Source organism: Orycteropus afer, unplaced genomic scaffold (assembly GCF_000298275.1).
Source record: "Orycteropus afer afer isolate SDZICR_OR568_19922 unplaced genomic scaffold, OryAfe1.0 scaffold00235, whole genome shotgun sequence".
Lineage (NCBI taxonomy): Eukaryota > Metazoa > Chordata > Mammalia > Tubulidentata > Orycteropodidae > Orycteropus > Orycteropus afer.
Window position 1 is genome coordinate 1,702,017 of NW_006921822.1, and position 6,000 is coordinate 1,708,016.

At 36.1% G+C, this 6,000-nt stretch overlaps 1 protein-coding gene across 1 annotated transcript in view; it reads right to left on the reverse strand.

Moving 5' to 3' along the window:
* CDKL2 (cyclin dependent kinase like 2) overlaps positions 1–6,000 on the reverse strand; it is an 80,692-nt gene that overhangs the window by 35,399 nt on the left and 39,293 nt on the right. Inside the window, exon 2 of the mRNA XM_007949054.2 lies at positions 1,640–1,834. Within this exon, the coding sequence (XP_007947245.1) occupies positions 1,640–1,834 (195 nt within the window). The remainder of the gene's footprint in view (positions 1–1,639; positions 1,835–6,000) is intronic.

Below are 6,000 nucleotides of genomic sequence, written 5' to 3' on the forward strand. Positions count from 1 at the left end.
TATCTTTCTAACTTACTAAATTGGCATTCAGTATCCTGAGTTGGTTACTGTGATTGGCCCAAAGAGACAGATATGAACTTAACATTAAATTTGTCAATATCCAATTTTATGATCCTGGATCATTCCACATTTGACAGGAGGCTATGTTTGGAAAGGAAGACAAGATAGTGTTTCCCCAAGCAAAAACTATATATCTACCTCTACTAAGCAATTTTCCATATATTATCTACATATACTGTGGGAGCTCTGGTGGCGTAGTGCCTAAGGCATTTGGCTGCTAACCTGAAGGCTGGCCATTCAAACCCACCAGCCACTCCTTGGAAGGAAGGTTGGGCAATCTACTTGCGTGGTGATACCACCTTGGAAACCCAAGGAGGGGTTGCTATGAGTCAGATCTGACTCACTGGCAGTGGGTTTGGTTTTTGGTATGTAATAAAATTATGTAATAGAGTGAAAAAATAAAATAGTAAATAGTTTTAAAAAACTATAAAAGATATGTATCAAATGTTCAGGTGGTAGTCATGTGGATTTTTTATTCTTTTTCATGATTATCTGTAGTTTTCAAATTTTCTACTATTTGCATATATTACTTTTATAACCATCCAAAAAATGTTTCTAAAAATATTTTGTAAAACTTGCAGAACTGATGTGTTAAGTCATTCACGTTATTACTTTATAGGTGTCATTTTTCCTAGCAGTGCTTTTATTTGAAATTCAAATGATGTAAAATTATTTTGATAGACCATGAGGTAAAGGCAGAGATTTTCATGCTTTCATACTGCATAATTAGACAAGAGGATCTGACCTAACAAATACATGGACATTTGGGTAAATGCATTTGTCAAAACTCATCATTTAAAATTTGTGCATTTCTTGTCCTGAGATGATCTTTAAACCAAAAATATCCCCCAATGTCTTCTTGAAACCACAGTAGTTTAGCTTAACTAGTAAAGAATGTCTGCCTTGAGACAGATCAAATTGAGAAAACAGCAATTTGAAAGATTAGATAGAAACCTTAGGCTGCGGTGAGTTTATTTTAATGAGGAAGAAACAATTCAGAAAAGGAGGGTGAGAATGGTTGTACAACCTGAAGAATGTACTCAGTGCTACTGAACTGTACATGGAAAAACTGTTGAATTGGTGTACATTCTCAAAAACAATAACAAAAATAAAATAAATTATTATAAAGTTGTATATTTTACTCAGTAAATGTTACCTGAAAAAAAAAAAACACTATAAAACATTAATCTCTAGTTAATAATATGCATGGTGTAAGCATTTAGGGTTAAAGTCTATGATGTCTGCAATTTATTTTCAAATACATGAGAGATTAATAAATGAATTAAAGAAGATGGATAAATACTGAAAAAGCAAATAAATCAAAATGTTAACAAGTATAGAATCTAGGTAGTGGGTATGTGAATGCTCGTTTCATGGGAGCAGTACTTTTCAGTATGTTTTAAAATTTTCATAATAAAATGTATTGGGGGCAATACATGTTTGACATGTGGACACTGGCAATATTATAGTAACAGCTTTACTGTTCAAGCTTTAGTTTAAATAAGTGTCTCATTAAACAAATTGACTGGTATCTGTAAGTCAATGACTGGAAAAATAATTATTTAAAACAAATACTTACATTATGACTGTGACAAAATCCGATTCCATTAATAATTTGAAACAAATATTTTTTAACTATTTGGTAGTCTAGTCCATTTGGAAACAGTTCCAAGTCATCAAGAATTGTGTGGTCAACAAATTCAAAGACTAGATACCATCGTTTTCTTTTCTTACACACTTCCAACAGATTCACCAGGTTTTCATGCCTCAGTTGCTTTTATTAAGAAAAGAAAGAAAGAAAAATCATTTTTACAAGATCAAATTATTAGCAATTTTTCACAACCTAAGATCGACCTTAGAATAAGAAAAACACATAAATAAAATGCATAACAGTATAAATTTTAATCAAGAGACCATACTGCTCTTTTCTCCTCTCAGAAAATATCAAACCAAAAGAATGAGAAAAAGAAATGTAACTGCATCTTTGATGAAGCTAAGAGGGATCTCCAACCCCTACTCATAACATATGAAGTGAGAGTGCCAAAGCTAGTCAAGGCCAAACAGAAATGTAGGAAGATATCAAGAGATCTTCTGTGGCTATAAAGCTGGTACAGCAGAGTTCTTCAAAGTTAGTGACATGCCCTGAAAGGAAACAAACAAACAAAAGCATTTCTTTGATAGAATGGGACCAGGGTACATGGACTATCAGTGAAAGCATTCCTAGAACTGAACAGAACCTAGAAACATCAGAAGAGGAAGGACTGAATAAGTAATAACCCAGAAAGACATTAGATGGAAGTTAGTGAGGTAGAGTGGAAAGCAAAAAAAAAAAAATCATTATGAACAAATCTGCAGCTACAAATTTCAGAGAAATTAAGGCTAATGGAACTCAATCCCACAACTGAGTTTATGTTATAAGGGACATCACTGTGAACCATGTTGTAGTGCTGCTAGCCTAGAACAAGATTCTAGTCTCTCTGCCAATTAACCTCCTACAAACACCAGGGCCAGGAAGGGTCACTTTGTTACATGGTAAGAAATAATAATAATAAAAAAAAAAGGAACCGATGCAGGATCTATATAAAGATACTGTAAGAGGAAGAAAGAAAAAAGAAAACACAAATAGCAAATGAAGTCATCAGAAAAATATGTTGCCATTTTAAAAAGGAAAGAAGCCACTAGAAGACAACACTCAAAATCCTCAAGGAAAGAATTGTGGTCCAAAAAACTTTATATCCAACGAAATTTTCATTCAAGTAATATAAAACAGAGTAAATGTTTTAGAATGAAAAGTGAACCCATTGAGTGTAGGACTAAGTTTTATACAAATGGGATCATGGTTACAAAATAGAAAGTGAATACACCTACCCCACTTATTGACTATCTCATTATCCCACATTTTGCATTTACAAAAACAGTAAAAAAAAAATCTCTTAACCAACTATTTTGCACATTAACAATGTATGTCTGGCAGTAATGAATGTAAGGCAAGACTAATGCTTGCTGTGATGGTTAAGGTTATGTGTCAACTTAGCTGGGCCATGATTCTCAGTGGTTTGGCAATTCTGTAATGATGTAATTTGACAGTTAGGGAATGATGTAATTTGACAGTTTTGGAATGATACAGTCATCTTCCATTTTGTGATCTAACATGATTATCTGCCATTTCTCTGTAACATCAATTTTTATATAATTACGTGGCCTTTGGAGCCCAACCATGTCAATAAGTGAGGAATGAGTATACTATAATCCCAACAATGCACAAATGATATTCCTAGCACATATAGGAAAAAAGAAAAGAGGCAAAGAAGCTAAGAGTGTATGTATACTGTCTGGTAAGATGCCGGAACAGGCAGACAAACTACATAGACCCTGTTCAACAAAAAAAAAGAAGAACCAATTAACAACAGATACAGAAGATAATCCTGGAGCCCTGAGCTTTGAAAGGAAGGCTACAAAAGTGGACTAAACTCTAACTAATAGAAGAACCTGCATGAAAACATCAAAAAAGGAGACATACAGAGCTGTGGACTATTAGCTGCATGGACAGCTTGGATATTGCCAAGTGGTGTTAGAACCTACAAATTAACCTAAAAATCAGCCCTGCTAGCGAGGGGCTGCATGGAGGACTGCACTGGTGGCTGGTGAATAAAAGGGGAAACAGCAAAGAGGGAGGGGGGCTGAGCTGTGGATTTTTGGCTGTCTAGAGGGTGTAGCCATTTTGAATGTTTACAAGTAGTTCAACCATTTTGGATATTTAAAGCAACAGTGTTCTCTCTGATTCCAGAGACCTAACAATAGGTGCCACTTGCCGGGGACTGCAAGAACATTCCAGACACTGAGGACTAGAAAGTGGGAGACAGCAACTGTGCCCATATGAACCAACCACACCCGCACCTCCTGCAGCTCTGCTTACTGAGTGAAAGCCACCACTTCCTTCTGCACCAACTGGTCAACAATATAGACCACCAATAAGAGCCTGACTCACCCTTAACTGCTCTTCACAATTAAGAGACCTGTGCAGACACTCTCATTCTCTATCACACCTACCAGGAGACAGGTGGTGAGTGCATAAGTGCTGCCAACTAGTGAATACAGGAGCACAGTACCCTGCTTACTCAGATACATCCAAAAAAAAAAAAAATCTTAGGTGAATCACTCCAACATACAATCACCAATTAAATATAAATACAACAAGGCCACAATGTCTCAGAGACAACAGGCCATCACAGTCCACACAAAGAAGTAAGATAAAATAAGACAAACAAGGGAGCAGGATGCAGACCCAGAACACATCCCTGAGGAGGAAGCAGCATTGGAACTCCCTAAAAAGGAATTCAAAAGACTTTTATTTAGGTACATTCAATGAATTGAGAGACTGATCAAGGAAAACACTGACAAAATTAAGAAAAACACAAACAAAACCCTAGAACAATTTCAAAAGAAAATACAAGAACAAAATGACAAAATAAATGAAAAATTAGAAATGATACAAAATCTACAGATAGAAATCCAGAAGATTAATACTAAATCTTTAGAAAAAAATAACACATTGAAAGGGCAAAGGAGTAGAATCAAATCAATGGAAGACAGAATTAATGAGATTGAAGACAAATACCTGAATACTACTTTGTAAAGGGATCAATCAGAAAAAAGATCAAAACAAAATGAACAAAGCCTAAGATTCATGTAGGATCAAAAGGAATAAACCTATGTGTAACAGTAGTGCCTAAGGTATTTGACTGGTAATCAGAAGGCTGGCAGTTCAAACCCACCAGAAGGAAGGTTGGGTAATCTACTTCTACAGTGATACAGCCTCAGAAACCTCAAGAAGAGGTCACTATGAGTCGGATCTGATTCAATGGCAGTGATTTTGGCTTTTCGGTTTAATTGGAATTCCAGAACAGGAAGAGAAAAATATAAAACCACTGAGAAAATTGTCTAAGATTTGTTGGACAAGAACTTCCCTGATATTATGAATGATGAGAATATCTCTATTCAGGAAGGCTAATGAACCCCAAACAGGATAGACCCTAAAAGAAAAATCACCAAGACATATCATCATCAAACTCACCAAAACCAAAGACAAAGAAAGAATCCTGGGAGGAGCATGGGAAAAATTAAAAGTTACCTACAAAGGGCAACCAATAAGAGTAAGCTCTGATTTCTCAGCAGAAATCACACAGGCAAGAAGGAAACAGGATTGTATATATAAAACCCTGAAAGAGAAAAATTTCCAACCAACAATTATATACCTGGCAAAATTGTCCCTCAAATGATGATGAAATTAGAAGATTTTCAGATAAGCAGAAACTAAGGGAATTTGTTAAAACCAGACCAACTTTACAAGAGATACTAAAGGGAGTCCTTTGAACAGAGAACCAAACAACTGACCATTAATACACATGCTGACGTAAACCAGAAACCAACCCAGTTATGAAAGTATCCAAAGTAAAATAAGCTCACAAGATTATAAACCGGGAAGCAAACACATCAATTGGCAAATGAGGACAACTACAAAACAGAAAGAGGGAAAGAATAGTGTAGTTACAGAACTTCTAAATGGTGAGGAAGTCAAGAGAGTTGCAAGATAGAATGAACTGTGCTAAACTTGGGGATAAATTTATAAATCATAGGGTAACCTCAAAGAAAAATGATAAGCCTTTATTCTGGTTACCTAGTGCCACTCTGACAGGAATCATACCATAATGGGATGGCCTTAACAAACAGGAGTTTATTCTTACAATTTGGAGGCTTTAAGTCCAAGTTAAAAGTGCCAGGCTCCAGGGGATAGGCAAAAGCCCCTCACCCTTGGGATCCAGCTCCGCCTCCTGCTCCCGACCCACTGGAGCTAGAGGCTTTTCTTCACTCAGACAGCTGCTGGCTGCTGAGGCTGAGAAGCCCCAAGGTTGACAAGTAAAAAGGCACAGTCCCGACATT